This window comes from Ochotona princeps, chromosome 1 (genome assembly GCF_030435755.1).
Source record: "Ochotona princeps isolate mOchPri1 chromosome 1, mOchPri1.hap1, whole genome shotgun sequence".
Classification (NCBI taxonomy): domain Eukaryota; kingdom Metazoa; phylum Chordata; class Mammalia; order Lagomorpha; family Ochotonidae; genus Ochotona; species Ochotona princeps.
The window spans coordinates 117,023,406-117,038,596 of NC_080832.1; the positions used below are offsets into that span (position 1 = coordinate 117,023,406).

General features: G+C 53.2%; 1 protein-coding gene across 1 annotated transcript in view; it reads right to left on the bottom strand.

Annotated features, from left to right (window-relative positions):
• The window catches only part of LOC101523895 (patr class I histocompatibility antigen, A-2 alpha chain-like), a 426,293-nt gene extending 412,548 nt beyond the window's left edge, over positions 1-13,745 (bottom strand). The window contains exons 1-7 of the mRNA XM_058666535.1: positions 13,676-13,745; positions 13,107-13,373; positions 12,644-12,919; positions 11,782-12,057; positions 11,580-11,693; positions 11,157-11,189; positions 10,962-11,008 (exon numbers count right to left, since the gene is read on the bottom strand). Of these exons, the coding sequence (XP_058522518.1) occupies positions 10,965-11,008; positions 11,157-11,189; positions 11,580-11,693; positions 11,782-12,057; positions 12,644-12,919; positions 13,107-13,373; positions 13,676-13,745 (1,080 nt within the window). The 3' untranslated portion in view covers positions 10,962-10,964. Of the gene's footprint in view, positions 11,009-11,156; positions 11,190-11,579; positions 11,694-11,781; positions 12,058-12,643; positions 12,920-13,106; positions 13,374-13,675 lie in introns of the transcript that reaches the window.
• Between the last annotated feature and the right edge of the window lie 1,446 nt (positions 13,746-15,191).

The window sequence follows — 15,191 nt, forward strand, 5'->3', positions numbered from 1 at the left end:
CCCTGATGAGATGACACCTGCGGCAGGGAAAGGCAGGTATGCGGTGGCTGCTGTCCTCTCCATGGCCTCAAGATTGCTCAGGATTCCTGTTCTAGTGCTGGTGGCCTTTACAAGTCCCCCTCTCAGGGGGCAGGCCCCTAGGGTGTGCTCCCTCCCCAGGGCTGGGAGGAAACAAATGGATCAGGAACTCAACATGGAGATCCCTGTGCAGGAGGGTGCCTTTGATGAGGGTGGCCATGGCAGAGGCCAGCTGAGGGCATGGAGGGCAGGCAGAGGCAAGCATGGTCTGGGCCAGGGTCTCAGAACCCTGAGTTGCCACTTGGAAGAGGATGCACTGAGGGCTGTGGCCTGGCTGTGTGTGTGCTAGGATGGGGCAGGGAGGCCTCAGAGTCCCAGGTCAATGACAGCCTGTGGGAGCAGCTGTCTGCAGGGGCAGGAGGATACAGTTCAGCCTGGGAGCTGGGCAGGGCAAGGGCCCGCGACCTCTTTGGCTTGGGTCTTTCCAGGCAGGGCAGGGCCAGCTCAGGCTGTCCAGGGTTGCTGCTCTGGGCCTGTTGTGCCCCTGGCCTCCTGGTGTGCTGTTCAGGTGGGAGGGGCTGTCTCAGGGCTTGGGAGGGAGAGGAGGCTGAGTGCAGTGTGGAGCTGGGCAGCAGGAGAGACAAGTGGGGTCCCAGCAGAAGGAGCGAGTGTGACTCTGTGTGGGCCTAGAGGACAGGGCTGATCCCTGTGGACATGTGGGGGCTGCTCTTGGATCTGGTCCTCCACCCTGATGTTCTCTGCTCCTTTGCTTTGCGGTGACAGTAATGGCAGGATTTCATGTGGATTGAGATGCGGTAGAGGAACCAGGGCTAAAAAAGGGGGTGATACTAATGCTCGTGGGGGCATCAGCATCCTCCCAGCAAGGACTGGATCTGAGTTTTGAAAAGAGTGAGAGGTCCTGAGGGGATAAGAAGCCCCCGGAACATTGGTTCTTTCCACTGCTGTTTGTGAGCCTGTCTGTTGCAGATGACCAGCAGGTGGCGCCATCAGACCATGCCATGTGAAATCCAAGCTGGCAGGCCATGGTGCCTATTCCTGTGTCTTTTGGTTCCACTTGAGGAAGACTACCATCTGCACAGAGGGATCTGAGTTCCCCCATGCTGAAGTCTCACCAACATCCTGAACACTTCAATTTCTTAATTTCCTTATTGGCAAAAAAATGGGGAAGGTGTTGTGGCACTTTGGGTAAAGCTGTTTCCAGGATCCCGTATAGACACCGATTTTTATTCCTTCTACTCCATTTCCAACCAGCTCCCTGTTATGGTCTGGGGAAGCAGCAGAGGATGGCCCAAACCTTCAGCCCTGCACACACATTGGAGACTGTGAAGAAATTCCTGGCTCCTGGTTTCAGGTTGGCTCAGCTCTGTTCATTGTGGCCCTTGGTGAGTAAACACTGAATTGAAGAATTTCTCCATCTGTCATTTTCTGGTTGCGAATTTACTTCTTAAAAATAAAATAGGGCCCGGCATTGTGGGCTAGCGGCAAAAGTCCTTGCTTTGAATGCCCCGGGATCCCATATGGGCGCCAGTTCTAATCCCAGCAGCTCCACTTCCCATCCAGTTCGCTGCTTGTGGCCTGGGAAAGCAGTCGAGGACAGCTCTAAGCCTTGGGACGCTGCACCCGCATGGGAGACCCGGAAGAGGTTCCAGGTTCCTGGCTTCGGATTGGCGCACATCAGCCCATTGCGGCTCACTTGGGGAGTGAATCATCGGACAGAAGATCTTCCCCTCTCTCTCCTCCTCTCTGTATATCTGACTTTGTAGTAAAAAATAAATACATCTTTAAAAAATATAAATGTTTATAAATAATCTTAAGAAGAAAAAAAATAAAGTCATGCCAGGCTTGTGATGCAGTGGGTTAAGATTCCATATAAAGACAAAATGAAGAAATCAAAGCAACAAAATGGAAGGAATTGCATTTCTCCATGTATCAGTGTGGATTAAAGAATTGACATTCATGAGTGAGTGCAACTATACCCTGTGAGTTATCCATGAAATGTGTGTATTGTGTGTATGGTGGGGAAATGTACACGGTGACAGGCATCTCACTGTTGAGTCTGGAGGAGCAGGTGTGAGGGTGGGGCAGAGGCAGGGCTCTGCTGCCATGGTGACCAGGGGAGGGAGTCTGTACAGGGACAGGGACCACAGGGTCCTGCCGAGCAGGAGGGGCTGGTCTTGCTGCAGGAGGTTCTGGTGTGGCAGGGATGCCTGCCCTGAGAGGGGCCCTGTGGGGTACAGAATTAGGGTGAGCTGTGGTGTCAGGGGCCTGGGATCCTGGTGCTGAAGAGCAGGGTCAGTGCTCCTGGGTGGGGCCCTGCTGGGGAGGCAGGACTGAGTGAGTGAGGAATGAATGAGGTGGACACGCAGGGATCAGCCCAGCAGCTGCCACCCCTGGTTCATTGTGTGTGGCTGGGAGGGGTCTCTGTCCGTGCCGCCTCCTAGTCCTGGATGCTCCTGAGGTACAGGCCCAGTCCAGGCCAGGCAGCAGTGGCAGAGAGCTCAGGGTTCCCTGTGATGCAGCCTGAGCTGAGCTGGGAGCTCTGCCTGCAGCAGGAGTGAACCAGGGCCTGCCTGTGACCAAGAGGGTACAAGGGACCCTTGGAGGTCTATCTGGGGTTCTGGAGTTCAAGAAGTAGGTGGGGGAGAGTTTGTTCAGGCACCGTGCAAGGTGCACCTGCTGATGTGTGCTGTTGTGTTTTGCTCAGCGCTGTTGTCTCTCTCACATTGCTGCAGGCATGTTGGATGCTTTGAGACCCTGAGTTTGATTAACCCTCAACTATTATCTGTAGTGCTCAGTTGTCATCAGCTATAAACCTTTACATGCTTGGAGGTTTTGCTTTTATTTCAATCAAATTTACAAGTGCCTATAGTTGAAAGAGTTCATTATTTTTGAAGCTTTCTTATGAGAGGCTGGCATTGTGGTGTAACATGGAAAGCTGCTGCCAGCAATGCCAGTGTCCCACGTGGGCGTTGAACAGAGTCCTGTGTGCTCCACTTCTCAGTCAGCTCCCTGCCCTTGTGCCTGGAAGAGCAGCAGAAGCTGGCCTGACTGCAGGGAGCTGCAGCCATCGGGGAGAAGCAGGAAGCCAGTGGATCCTACTTAAGCCTGGCCCAGCCCTGGTTTTGTGAGAGAACCAGTAGGTGTGAGATCTCTAACTGCCTCTTCCTTCTCTAACATTCCAATAATAATAAAAAAAATAAATGGAGCTTCTCATGGCAAGCAGTATCCTTTGTGTCTTCTCAGTTTCTTCCTTCCCAGTGGCCCCTGCTCCCAACACCTGAGCTGAGCTTAACCTTGGCTCCCCCATCTCGCACTAGTGTCTTTCTGAGAGCCCCTGAGTGTCCATCTGCTGCCATCGTGGGCCGCATCGTGTTAAGAGCTCCCGATGTCTGTCATCAGCAGGAAGCCCACTCAGCCTGCAGCCCACACTGTGCTGCCCTCGGTCACCCACACCTTCACCTTCTGGGTCAGGATTCCCCTCTGGTCACACTGACTGTGCAGTCAGGACTGTGCAACCTCAGCCACTCCCCCAGGCTGTCTGAGCTCCCAGTGCGTGTGGGTGATCTGTGTGAGCAGACACTCTGATTAGTCACAGGCTCAGGTGTTGCCACGGGAGGAAGGGGAAAGAAAGATGCATGTGATTCTGCTACAGTTCTGCTTCTCATTGTAATTTATTTGAGAGAAGAGTGACAGAGAGACAAGGAAAGTGAGATAGAGACAGGGGGAGATGTGTGTGTGTGTGAGGAGGGGCTCTTCCATTCACCGTTCACTCCCCAAATGGATATAAAAGCTGGGGTTGGTCCAAACTGAATCCAGGAGCTCAGAACTCCAGCCAGGTCTCACACATAGCTGCCAGGAGCCCAAGCACTTGGGCCATCTTCTGCTGCTTCCCCAGGCACTGCAGCAAGGAGCTGGATCAGAAGCAGAGCAGCCAGAATGTGAACCAGCTCTCTGCTCTGGGATGTCGGCTTCACACGCAGGAGCTTAAGCAGCTGCACCAAACCCCTTCTCCTGGGACAGGTTCCCATCTCTTACACGACCTTTGCTGCTTTCAGATCAGCCAGTCAACCTTTGTTGCTCCTTAGCTGTGCCCCACATCCTGCTATGTCCCCATTTTCCAGGAGCTGTGATGACATTGTGAGAATCTTTTTCTCTCCTTTGTCCGCAGACTTGTCCTCATTATGCTGACTTGACCACGATGAGTTTCTTGTAACAGACATAGCCTCCAGCTCAGCCAGTGGTTGCAGCCCCAGTTCCCCATGTTTGGAGTGTTCATTTATCCCTGGGGAGCCTGTGGGCTCCTAGGTTCCTCAGTGAAGGTGGGAGCTCTCAAAGCCTTATCCCTTTGTTCACTCCTTCCCAGCCTGGGCAGTGTGTCTGCTGCTTGCCTATCTGTTGTCCTTTGTCCCAGCCATCTATGGAGTGCAGGTGTTTAGATGCTGTGACCAGCATTGTCATGGAGATGAGTCCAGCCCTGACCAAGAGTGAAGGGAGTGAAGCAAAGAGCAGTTGCTGAGTGAATCTTACCATGGCCCTCATGTGTCAGTTCATTTATAATTCCAGGGGAGCAAAGTCCTTTGGTCTCCTCTGGCGTAAGGAAGTGGTGCTTGTGACGTCAACCACTGACCCTGTGGCTGCCTGAGAGCTGGGGGCGTGAGGCTGCAGTTGATAGGTGGGTCAGTAAATAACCCCATGGACTCAGCAAATGTAGAAGCTCGCTTTTCATCACACATTTCTCCGTTGTGCAGTTTTATTGGATTAAAATATCTGAAAAATCTCATTCTGAGAGTTTTTCCTTCTTGATTAATAGTTGCTTCATTTTAAAGTTTTATTTTTATCCTAAACGAATTAACCTTCTATCACTGAAAAGTCCCAGAGAGAAAGACAGAGGTAGGCAAATGGAGAGAGATCCTCTATGTGCTGGCTCACTCCCCACATGCAGTAGCCAGGGCTGGACCTCACTGAATTCTGAGTCCAACCCTCCATCTTGGTCTCCCCTGTGGGTGGCCCAGTGCTTGAAGGACCATGTGCTGCCTCCAGGGTGTGCATTAGCAGGACACTGGACTGGATGCTGAGCACTGCAATGTGGGATGCAGGTTTAACAGTGTCAACATAACTGTTGGTTCCCAAAGGTTGCCCCTCATTTTATTTTTGATTAACACATAGAATTTGTTAATATTTATTTCTTTTCATGGTAATATCTTCTTCTTTCTCTCTCTCTTCCTTCCTACCTTTTCTCCTTTCTTCCTTCCTTCTTTCCTTGCTTGCTTTATATCAAAAGGGCAGAGTTGTAGAGAGAGCAGGACACAAAGATCTTCCATCCACTGGTTCACTCCGTAAATGGCTGCAACAGCCAGGGCTGGGCCAGGCTAAGCCAGGAGCCTAAGATATGTGCTGAGTGAATGAACACAAGTACTTGAGCCATCTTCTGGTGCTTCCCCAGGCCATCAGCAGGGAGCTTGGTTGAAGTGGAGCTGTCAGATTTGAAGAATTTGAGTCAGTGCCCAAAAGGGAGACCCCTACAGCAGTTTCTGTAGACCCTTTGTGTTTGTATAGAATTAGTAGTAAAATCTCCCTTTTTCTTTTTTTTAAAGATTTATTTATTTTTATTGTAAAGTGAGATTTACAGAGAGACTGAGAGAAATATCTTCCATCAGCTGGTTCACTCCTCAAGTGGCAGCAATGGCTAGAAATGAACTGAACTGAACCAAAGCCAGGAGCCAAACGTTTCTTCTGTGTCTCCATGTTGGTGCAAGGGCCCAATGCTTTCGGCCATTCTCTGCTGAATTACCAGGCCACAGGCAGGGAGCTGGATGGGAAGTTGAGCAGCTGGAACATGAACCAGTGTCCACACGGGATCCTGGTGTTTGCAAGGTCGGGACTTTAGGCACTAGGTCCGCCAAGTTCTCCTTCCTGTTTGTTAAGGCTTATTTATTTTTTTATTAGAAAGCCAGATTGTACAAGAAAAAAAAGAGAATCAGAGATCTATATCTTCCATCATCTGGCTCACTCACTAAATGGTGCACTGGCCGTAGCTGAGCTGATGTGGAGCCAGGAACCAAGAGCTTCCTCCTAGTCTCCCACTCAGGTGCAGGTTCTCACACTTTTGGGCTGCTCCTGTCTGCTCTCCCAGGCACAAGCATGGACTGAGGGGGGAGGTGAAATATCGGGAACACGAACCAGTGTCCATATGGGATGAGGTGCTTGGGGATTGAGGATCAGCCAGTTAAGCCAATGTGCCGGACCAGTAATGTTTCCATTTTAATTTCTAATTCTACTTATCTGAGTTTTTTTAAAAGCTTTTTTTTTTTTTTTTGGCTAGTCTGGCTAAATATTTGCCTATTTTACTTTTGTAAAACAAAACCTATATTTTTGTTTACCTTTCACATTTTCCTTCATTTCACTTTCATTTATGTTTGCTCTGATTCTGATCTCTCTCCTCCTGCTAATCTGGGGTTTGGATTGTTCTTGTTTCTCTGTGAACAATGACCTTGGTATTTTTACTGAGATCACATTGAACCTGTGAATTGCTTGGGGGGCACATGGACATTTTGATCATATTAATTCTTCTCATTCAGAATCTTGGAAGATTTTCCCCATTGTTTGTGTCTCATGTATTTCATTGAGGTTGTGTGACTTTCACTGTAGAGATCTTTCACATCCTTGGTTAAATTTACCCCAAGGTATTTCACTTGTTATAGCTATTGTGAATGGGAAGACCTGATTGACACAGGGGCTGAAGCACATGTTGTCATGTGTCTGCCTCTCAAGATGTTCCCCAGTTTCTGAGGGAGCAGTAGCGTCTCCTATCAGATCCCCGCAGGAAGGATTCTGGGCTCCTGTCTGATCTGCTGCAGCTAAAAGCCTAAGGAAATCAGAGCTTGGACTTTCTGAATTTGTTAGTGCCCTAAAATAAAAACAACCCTTTCCTGTTAATGTCTGTACCCCTTTACTTCTTGTCCTAAATGCTTATTCTCTTGTTTGTTCAGTGTTGTAAGTTCTTTCAGATTTCCCATTACTTTTAGTTTTAAGTGAATGAGGCCATCCCTAAGGGCACATGAGTGGAGACAAAACTGCCCTCACTTGTTCCTGGGAGCCTCTCATGGATCTGTTAGTCCTCACCTCCCAAACAGACGAACATAAACTGTGACAAGAAGGACTCTGTAAGGAAAGCTGCATGGACACCTCTAAGGAAGGGTCGGGAAGAGCCCCTGGACTGGCCATGCAGTCAGCTGCTGGGAGGGGCTGCAGCCCAACTCCACGGACACAGAGGCCCTGACACCAGGATCCTTGTAGACCTTGTGCTCATCTGGCTGCTCCTCTGTGACCTTGGTGTAGACTGTTACAGGAAGTATAATATCTGCCTGGGGACTGGGAGTTTTTACAGAGCATGATCCAACCTGGGAGGAACACTGTGGAAAACCTCAAGTTGTGGCCACAGTGGTCAGAAGAGCAGGTAACCAAGGTGGGAGGTGAGGGCAGCTGGCCACGGAGGTGAGGGCAGTGTCATGGGATGGCCTGGAACCTGCGGGTTGGACACTAACTGCAGGTGCCCCGGCCAGGATTCAGGGCAGGACTGCTAGTTGGTGTCAGAGTTTAGAGACCTGCCTGGAGAGAGGAATTCTGAGGGAGCCAGGAAGTGAACCTTGTCTCCTCTGGAGCCAACAGAAGCATTTCCATCACACCTCAGAGGTGCTAAATGCAGGATGCCCAGGCTGTCAGCACAGACAGCAGTCCTAGTGCAGGCCCAAGGCCAGGGTCAGGGCCAGGGTCAAGTGTGTGAGCTGTGCCCTCTGTGCCCAGCAGCAGGGCTGTGGTTCCCAGCTGGGACCAGCCAGGGTGAGGGCATGGATTCTTTTTTTTTTTTTTTAAAGATTTATTTATTTTATTACCAAGTCAGATATACAGAGAGGAGGAGAGACAGAGAGGAAGATCTTCCGTCCAATGATTCATTCCCCAAGTGAGCTGCAATGGCTGGTGCTGTGCCGTTCCGAAGCCGGGAACCTGGAAACTCTTCCAGGTCTCCTACACGGGGGCAGGGTCCCAAAGCCTTGGGTCATCCTCGACTGCCTTTCCAGGCTTCAAGCAGGGAGCTAGATGGGAAGTGGAGCTGCCGGGATTAGAACCGGTCCATATGGGATCCAGGTGCGTTCAAGCTGAGTACTTTAGCCCCTAGGCCATGCCGCCGCGCCCGAGGGCATGGATTCTGCTCATGGCTGTGCAACCTCAACCAGGTTCTCTGTATTTCCTGTGCCTTCAGGCACCAAGCCAGGTACAGGGTGAATTTGTAACTCCTGGATTTCACGGGGCTTGAAGGAGTGAAATCTGTGTGGGGCACCATGTGAGGCAGCAGGATCCCGGGAGGTTCCATGTGTTCAGCTGTGAGCCTCTTCCTAGACCTTCTCCCTGGGCTAACCCCTGGCTGAGTGGACACCTTGTGTCTCCAGTGTCCTGTGTCATCACTGACCACCTGTGTCCTTTATTTCCTCCTTGGTGGAAAACCACGGACGTAGGCATGGGCACTCTGTACAGGAGTGGAAATGCAGCTTGGGACACCTGATCCCATCTCAGTGCTCTGAGTCCTGGTTCCACATCTGGCCCAGCGTCTGCCCAGTGCAGGCCTTTTGAGGTAGTCGATTATGCACCTGGACTGAGTTCTATGCTCTAGACTTTGGCTTGTCCTGTCCCCAGCTGTGTAGGCATTTGGGGAGTGAGCCAGGGGATGGGGGAGCTCCCTTTTCACACTCCTTTTCACAAAGATGAAAAAATTTTCGAATAAATAAAAACAATGGTCTGACCCCTCCCCCATCTCGAAGTGCTCTCAGTTCACAGGTCCAGGGTTCCAGTGTAAGTTACAGCGGGGTTGATCGTGGGCTCTCTTAAGGAAGCCGGTGCCTTGATGTTCACTGTAGCTGTGTCCGGATGTGAACACTGCAAACTGAAACATTACAAGCTGAGACTGCAGTACTGCCCCTCCACCCTGACATTCCAGCTAAACAGGAAGGTGTCCAGTGAGGGTGGGGTCTCTCTGGAGACCATACAGCTGACCTGGACTTGGGATTCCTTATCCACCCAGCACCTTGATAGAGTCCTGCCCAGCACAGCAGCCCCAGGACAGTCAGAGGTCAGGAGGGAGATGTGGCTCAGAACTGGGTGCCTCTGGTTCCCACATTTTGTGCCTGGAAGATCCTAGGTGAAACCACTCCAAGCTGGGCCGCCTGCACCCAAGTCTCTGTCAGAGCGGCCACACACTGTGTGTGGCCCAGGGCCCAGGTGTGCTCAAATGACCACTTGCAGGGGTGTCCTCCTTGCCTCCTCCTCTTTCCCCGGATGCAGTCCACAGGAAGTGCTGCAGAAGGATCCAGAACCTCATTTCTCTCACCCTGCCCATGCCCAAAACCACCACAGTAACTGGCATCCCTGCCTGGAAATGGCAAGAGCCCCTAGAGCTTTGTCTCCAGTCTCTCAGCCCCGTCCTCACGCAGCAGCCAAGGTGGTCCCTGGATAGGAGAAGGTGCACGCGTCCTTCCTCTGCTTGGAGCTGTCTTGTGGCTCCCACCTCAATCAGAGCCAGGGCTGAGCTTTCCAGCGTGTGCGAGGCCTGCTGGACAGTGGTGCCTCGACCCAGCCTTCCTGACAGTTCCCTGCTCTGTGTGCAGCCTAGCTCCTGCCCAGGGCATTTGCACTGGCTGTCCCCTTCCAGCACAGCACCTGCCCAGACACCTTTGCTGGTGACTCACTGTGTCCTCCCAACTTTCCTCAGGGTCACCTCCTCAGTGCAGTGCACACTGACCACGGTGGTGAGACAGCCAGCTGCCCCAGCCCTCACACCCACTCTGGACGACCTTGCCCAGCACTGGGTCTGGCCCACAGCAAGGTGGGTTGAGTGATGAGCTTGTTGTACCTGCCCCTTCCAGACCCTGTGGTTCATTAGTGGAGCCTGAGACAGAGGTTGCCTGTGGCCGCTGCATAGTGGCATCCCCTCCCTCTGGTGTCCATGCAGCCTGTGCTTTCTCACAAGTGTCCTCTGCCCTCCTGCCTCCCTCCCTCCCACACTGCCTTCTGCACACACAGACCTGAAGGGCACCAGAGCTCACACACAGGAAGAGCAGGTGCAATCAGCCAACAACACTAAGGAACAAAATGGACACAGGAAGATGGGAGCCCTGGGCTGATCCAAGTGTGAGTTTTGACTGCCCTGGCCTCGTGCAGCCTCCACTGTTTGGGTCCATGAGGCAGGGCAGCCTGGCCACAGCTGAGTCGTGTGATGGCAGGTGTTGATGGGCACATCCTACCGGAGAGACCAGGACCCTGAGGCACTGAGCCGGGTTTGCAGTGACCACAACAAAACCTGATGGGTTGAGCAGTGCATGGACACAACCCTGTTCTCACCCAGGGCATCACAGCCTCTCTTGTCCTACCTGCAGCTGACTCAACATAGCAACCATATGGCTTCTGGAAGGTTCTTGGTGCTTCAGTTTATTTGCTCTGCAAAATTTTTGGAATTTTCTGTTTTAATTTTCTTATCAAGCCCTTGTGATTGGAATTGGAAAAAATGAATTGCTGTTCAGATTTACACAGGTGAGGACAAAACTGTAGCAGGTGTACCTGACTTGAGACAGGGACAGAGGCACCTGCACTGGGCTGGGAGGGCCAGGCTCCCACCTCACACTGTGCCCACAGGAACACACTCAGATACCTGTGCAGGAAGGGAAGGCACCAAGATGGGGCCTTCAGAAAGTCTGTCCCAAATAAGAAAATGATCTCACACTACAGAAGCAAGGTACAATTTCAGGTCACTGAACATGGGGACGTGAAAGGCACAGCACAATATGAAAATGTGCAAATGCAAGGAATTCCCCAGCCCCTTTGTTCCTCCTCAGACCCACCACCTCTCCTGCTCCAGGCCCTCCAGGTCTCACCTTTCAAACTGTGAGAGAGCAGTCAGAGCCCTGGGCACTGTCTCCACCTGAAAGAACCAATCAGGACTTGGTGAGAGCCCTGGAGGTGTGGCTGAGGGAGGAGCTACAGGTGGGCAGGGCAGCTTCTCCATGGACAGCTGACTGTGGCAAGGGTCTTGGGGACTCCCCCACACCCAAACACACCCCAGTGCTTACCTGCAGCCCTAGTGTAGCTCGCTGCTTCCCCACCTGTGAGAGAAAACATCTAGTGAGAAACAGGGAGAAGGCAGGGCCTGAGGACCTGCTCATAGGAAGTACAGAGGACTGGGTCATCTCAGAGAAGATTCCAGAACTATGGCTACAGAACCAGGAAAGGGTCAGGAGGTGCCTCTCCTGGAGGTATGTCCTCAGCTGGGACCTTCCCCTGACCTGGGACTGCTGGAACTTAGGTCCCTGTGAGCAGAGTTATCCCCGTGGAGTGTTCTCCACTTTCACTTGTGCTTCACACCAGAGCCAGTGTGAGCACCCAGGGCCCAGCTGGGGGTGCAGGCGTCTCTGCATGGTGCTTCCCAGGAATGTTGTGGCAGACCTTCTCTCTGGGGGACAGCAGACTCAGACTCAGCCCTCACCCTGACCTACCTGAGCACTTCCTCTTCATCATCACAACAGTGACCACAGCTCCAATGAGCACAGCTGCCAGGAGGACCAGGCCAGCGATGACTCCCCACATGGGCACAGTGGGCTGAGGAGGCTCTGAGAGGGGAAGAAAGGGTGACAGGCTCTGACCCCAGGTCTCAGATCCACCCCTGCTGAAGGCTGTACCCCTTCTTGCCCTCCTTACCCCATCTCAGGGTGAGGGGCTCAGGCAGCCCCTCATGCTCCACGTGGCATGTGTATTTCTGCTCCTCTCCAGAAGGCACCAGCACAGCTGCCCACTTCTGGAAAGTTCCATCCCCTGAAGGCCTGGTCTCCACCAGCTCCATGTCCTGGGTCAGGTCCTCCCCATCTCGGTGCCAGGTGAGTGTGATGTCCTTGGGGTAGAAGCCCAGGGCCCAGCACCTCAGGGTGGCCTTCTGGTCAGAGACTGGGTGGTGGGTCACATGTGCTGTGGGTGGGTCTGAGGGAAGATTTGGACAATTCAGGCCTTTCATGTTTTTCCATCAGACACCAAAGCTGCACTCAGTGTCCATCCTGAGAGTGGACAGGAGGACAGAGATGGGGGAGCAGTGCAGGCCCAGACCTGGCCTGGATAAAGACAATGGGATCATCTGTTGTCTGCAAAGATGTAGAATCAGGTATGGTTCAGGCTGGGAGGCCCCTGGTCTTTCACGGGGTGAAAGGGATTTGGTTTTGTTCTGAATGGAGGCAGAGAGACTGAGAAACCCTGGAATGTATCCCCCCAGTGCATTGGCTTGAGGTTGGGGACAGTCCTGGGAAGGGTCACAGCTCATAGGGTCCAGTAAGAGTCCAGGGCACCAAGAGGATTCTTTCAGAATCTTCTATGCCTGCACACCCAGGTCCCTCTTCTACATTGAGGGACGGGTGGGTCTCTGTCTCTGAACCCAAAACCCAAGAGGACATCCCCACTGTGGCGGTGAGGAGAGGTGGACATAGGTCTGGATCCTATTTCCTCCCCTCCTCCACAGCCCCAACCCCAGCCCTAGGGGAGGTGGGTGAGGGCAGCCCCTACCAGCCTTGTGCACCTGTGTGATTTAGTGTTTCCTTTGCCAACTCCAGGAATCTGTGTCGCAACTCCACACACTGCCTCTTGAAGTATGCTCTGTAATGCTCTGCCACATCCTCAGCCTCCCACTTGCGCTTGCTGATCTGAGCTGCTGTGTCAGCCGCTGTCCAGGTGCGCAGGTCCTCATTCATGGCGATGTGGTCAGTGCCATCGTATGCGAACCGTGAATTCCCGCGGAGGAGGCGTCCATCTGCCCCGATCTCGCAGCCATAGACGAACTGAAGCGTGTGAGAGCCTGTCCCCGCCAGTGGTCAGCCCTGGCCACGCAGCTGCGCCCCGCACTCACCGCTGTCCACGGAAACCCGAAAGGAAACCCGGGCGTGTCTCGTGGGCTCCTACCGCCTAGGGTCTCCCTGGGGCACGCAGGGACCCGGAGCGACCTGGCAGCATGTGGGCATGTGGGAAGGGGTCGAGTCACTCACCGGCCTCGCTCTGGTTGTAGTAGCCGCGCTGTTTGTTCAGGTAGTTGCGGAAATAGCGTGTGCAGCTGCTAGCGAGTTCTGTGTGGTTGACCACGTAGTTCTCCATCTGGTGCTTCCACGGCTCCTGTAGTTCCATCCTCAGGTTTTCGGCGTCGCTGTCGAAGCGCCCGAACTGCGTGTCGTCCACGTAGCCCACGGCGAAGAAGCGGGGCTCCTTGAGGTCGGGCTGGGACATGCAGGCGACGAAATACATCAGGGAGTGGGAGCCTGAAGGAGAGAGGGGCTGAGACCAGGGCCGACTCTCGCCCCCCCACCACTCCACGCCCCAGGATTAAGAGGCGGTGGTGGTAAAGTTCCCTGAGGCGGCCGTGGAGGAAGGGTCCCAGGGTTTACGGTACAGAATAGGAACGAGGCGAAAGGTCTGGGTGAAGGGAGGGCGGGATGGACTGAAGTGGGACTTCTGAGCTGGGAGCGGCACTGAGGCGGCTCCCCGGGGTCCTGTGTCCCCTCCCCGTGCTCCCTTCGCTCCTGCCCCCGCAGAGCCCGTCTCCCTCCCGACCCGCACTCACGCTCCAGGGTCTCGGTCAGGGCCAGGGCTCTTGCGAGCAGGAGGAGGGTCCATGGCCCTAGAGATGCCATTCATCGAGTCTGTGGAGACTGATTCCTGTGGCTCCACGCTGAGGGTGTAAAAGCGTCTCTGGAAGCCGCTTGCCCAATGGGAGTGCGAAATGTGCCCGCGTCACTAGTGTTGAGGCAGAAGGAGCTCACTTAAGTTGTAAGAGGGGAAGTGACCCTGGAGGAAGTGGGGACTCCCTGCACTTGCTTCCCTGGCCCAGATCCTCCCTGGGACTGAGAGCCTGAGGGCCAGGCGGGTACCAGGGACTGTGCCTGACCCTGTGCCCAGCTACCCAGGCCTGTGTGATGTCCCCTCCCAGAGGATAGGCCCCGGGGCCAGCTGAGGGATCCTGAGAGACCTGATCAGGACGTGCCCATTTTTATTTGTCTATTTTTATAATTATTTATGCCTAAGTTGTGCATGTTTCATTTTCAATTTGATTCACATCAGAAATACATTAGATTTCAGGCAGCCCCACAGGATGCATTTAATGCTGAATGTTGGGATCCCAGGGAAGCTCTGTGGACATGTCTGATAATATCCAGGGCAAAGCACATGGAACCCTGGGCACCTACTGCCTTAGAATCCTGACCTCTGCCCCTGTCCTCACATCCTCTCAATCCTCCCCCATTATTTCCTCCTCTCCTTATGGTTCTCCCCCATCCCCCCAGTCCTGAACTGGGACACTAGCAGGGTCCCTCTCCTGCCACCCAGGGAAGTCATTCCCGCTGTGGTCAGCTGCCTTGCTGATGTGAGTCAGGGGGATCATTGCTTCATGAAAGCAGCTCAGCGGCAGCGTTTGCTATGGTGCAGTGAGATAAGTGCCACTTGCAAGGTCAACATCACACATCCTGGGCTTCTTGGAGTCCAGGCTGTTCTACTTCAACCCCTCTTCTTGTTGCTGTACCTGGGAAGGCAGCAGAAAATCCCCAAGGGATTTCTCACCCACTGGTTCACTCCCAAAGGGCCACTATGTCCTGGGTTGGAGCCAGGAGAGCACAACACCATCTAGGCCTCCACGTGGTTGCAGGGACCCAAGCACCAGGTCCATGTTCCCCTGCTTTCCAGGTGGACGAGCAGCAAGCAGGGCAGTCAGGAGCCACACAGGTGCTCTCATCTGGGGTGCTTGGCTTGCAGGTGGCAGCTTAACTTGCCCAGTGCCACAGTGCCTTCCTGACCCTGCCTTTCATATAAATAAGCGAAAAGCAAAAAATGCACCTTTCCATGACCCAATCTACTGGCTTTATTTCACTTTAGAGAAACCTCTAGAATGCAGGGCCCATAAGCACAGATTTGGGGCTGCAGGACAAAGTTGCAACCACAGCACATATTGTCATCGCTGCCGACAGTGAGCACTCAATTAATTCAAAGACCAGACCAAGATTATATTGGGGTCTAATTGTATCAATGTGCGAATCATAAAAGAAATAGTGCAGCAAACACTGGAGAAGGTTTTGTCTCATGGGAGG